This window comes from Scylla paramamosain, chromosome 2 (genome assembly GCF_035594125.1).
Source record: "Scylla paramamosain isolate STU-SP2022 chromosome 2, ASM3559412v1, whole genome shotgun sequence".
Classification (NCBI taxonomy): Eukaryota; Metazoa; Arthropoda; class Malacostraca; order Decapoda; family Portunidae; genus Scylla; species Scylla paramamosain.
Window position 1 is genome coordinate 29,044,317 of NC_087152.1, and position 2,500 is coordinate 29,046,816.

General features: G+C 43.8%; 1 protein-coding gene across 1 annotated transcript in view; it reads left to right on the forward strand.

The window, feature by feature from the left end:
- The window catches only part of LOC135112711 (uncharacterized), a 231,195-nt gene that overhangs the window by 118,418 nt on the left and 110,277 nt on the right, over positions 1 to 2,500 (forward strand). Inside the window, exon 4 of the mRNA XM_064027450.1 lies at positions 1 to 87. This exon is cut by the window's left edge and continues 122 nt beyond it. Within this exon, the coding sequence (XP_063883520.1) occupies positions 1 to 87 (87 nt within the window). The remainder of the gene's footprint in view (positions 88 to 2,500) is intronic.

The following is a 2,500-nucleotide window of genomic DNA, read 5'->3' on the forward strand; positions in this document are numbered from 1 at the left end:
TACAAGGGGGATAAGCAGTTCTTCCAGTACATCCCCGCCAACTCAATCACCAAGAACACCTTCTACGTCAAGGGAGTCAACGTTGATGTGAGTACCAAGTATTGTTTATGAGTGCTTGATAGTGGTTAACGTGGGTCATCATTCTCGTTCCTGTGTTTGAGGGAGGGGAGGCTGTTGATGTTAGATAAGTAGAGGAGCGATTTATGTCGTATTTGTTTTTTTTTTTTTTTTTTTGCAGTATTATTTATGTGGTGTTTGGATGTTGGTGTGTCAAGAAGAGGGGCTGTGGGTGTGCGAGTCTATACTGTTTGGGTTCTTTATGGTCATCGGCATCATCAGCGTAGTTTCGACAAATCAATATTAACTCTGCTGTGACTTTTAATCAGGCGCACTAAAATGGTCTGGCGCCAGTTTAGATTATAATTTTAAAGGACACCATTAATGGCAAAATGAGCGACTGAGCAATTCAAGCGTCTTGGTGTCTGTTGTTAAAATTCAGCTTATCAAAAATCATGTAGGATAAATAGATTAAATAGATACCACCGCCAAAATTTGCTGTTACCTGCACTGTTCTTGTCTGTCTTCTGATTTTCACGTCCCTTTGATCTCCCTTCCTGCACACAATATTTCCCTTAAAACACCTGAACGTGTTTCATCTGGCTATTATTACCCTTTCCTCTCGACACGGCAACACCAACGCAGCCAAACTATTCTCCTGTTTCACCCAGCCTCCTTTGCGATAATAATGGCTGGTAACGTTTGACCACTAGGATGTCAAAAGATACTGTAATTTGGGGCTGTGGTGACTCTTCAATTTATTCTGCTTCTTCTGAGACGCACGGGTGTTATGAGTGGGACGGGTGATGTAGAGGTGAATACAGCAGAGAAACTACAAGCATCAAGGCACAGGCGATAGATTTATGTAACCATGGCACGATAAAATAAGATAAACGAGACAAAACTAACCTAAATACCAGAAACTTAATAGGAAAAAAATATTAGATTAAGAAGATGCAAAATGAAAAATACCTGAATGTACAGAGCAGAGAGAAAATAGCAAAGAAAGAGAAATACTAAATTGAGAAGAATATACAGGATAAATGAGGGTAAAGGAGGGCGAACATGATAGCGATGACAAAGCAAAAGAGGAAGAGAAACACTAAATGCAGGAGAGGAGAAACCAGGAAACGGGGGAGAGAGAGAGAGAGAGAGAGAGAGAGAGAGAGAGAGAGAGAGAGAGAGAGAGAGAGAGAGAGAGAGAGAGAGAGAGAGAGAGAGAGAGAGAGAGAGAGAGAGAGAGAGAGAGAGAGAGAGGAGAGGAAAAAAATCATGAAAGAAAGAACGGAAGTAAAAAATAACTAAAGGAAAGACAATAGTAAGTTCTGAAAGAGGAAGAAATTGGTGGACGGCGAGGAGAAGGAGGAGCAAGAGGAGGAGGAGGAGGAGGAGGAGGAGGAGGAGGGAGGCAGGGAGTTGGTGTAGCGACTAGGGAATATATTAAGGGGTAGGCGACTCACGATAAGACGTCACCTGCATAAAGCTTCCTCGGGGCCTTTATGCCGTGAAGGACGAGACGCCCCGTGTTTGTAAAAGAATGACTACACGAGAACCATAAAGGACGACGCGCACAAGGACACGGACAAGGAGGAGGAAGAAAAAGGAGGAGGAGGAGGAGGAGGAGGAGGAGGAGGAGGAGGAGGAGGAGGAGGAGGAGGAGGAGGAGGAGGAAGAGGAAGAGGAAGAGGAAGAGGAAGAGGAGGAGGAGGAGGAGGAGGAGGAGAAACAGAAGGAGAAAGGAGGAGGAGGAGGAGGAGGAGGAGGAGGAGGAGGAGGAGGAGGAGGAGGAGGGAGAGGTGTCTCGCCGGCAGGGAAGGAGGAATCTGGTGCAAGAATTTGATATCTCGAGGAGAGAAAGAAGAAAGGAAACTGCAGCCACTTGCCCCGCCCTATCAACTTGCCCCGCATCGCAGTCCCGCCCCTCCGCCCCGCCTCGCGCTGAAGCCCGAAAGCTTATACCTCAGGACGTCTTTCTTCTGTTTTCATTGTTTCGCATTTTTTTTTTTTTTTTTTTTTGGCAGCTTCTGATGGTGGGCGGGCAGGAAACTTCTCTGCCTTTTCATATCTACAGTCTTAAATGGAGTGTATGTAACAATTGGGTGTTCCTAAAGTCTATGAGTCTGTCTTTGGTAAGGTGGAGGCATTTCCGCTGGTTTTCATTAATGGTAACCTATTCTAGAAGACACATATCGCTTATCATAAGTAAATTTTATCAGGTTGTAGCAGTATTATTTACATTTTTCAACCTTCAATTTATAACCGAAACGAGAATATAAAACCATCTGCATGTACAATTAAGCATTTTTTCCGAGATGCAAGACTCACTGCCCCTCATCCCACAAAAAAAAAAAAAAAAGTGCTGCAGATCAAGAAGTCCAAATCCATAAACAACACATTCTAAAAAAATCATTGAATATTCTGATTGATGAATAAGTAATGAACG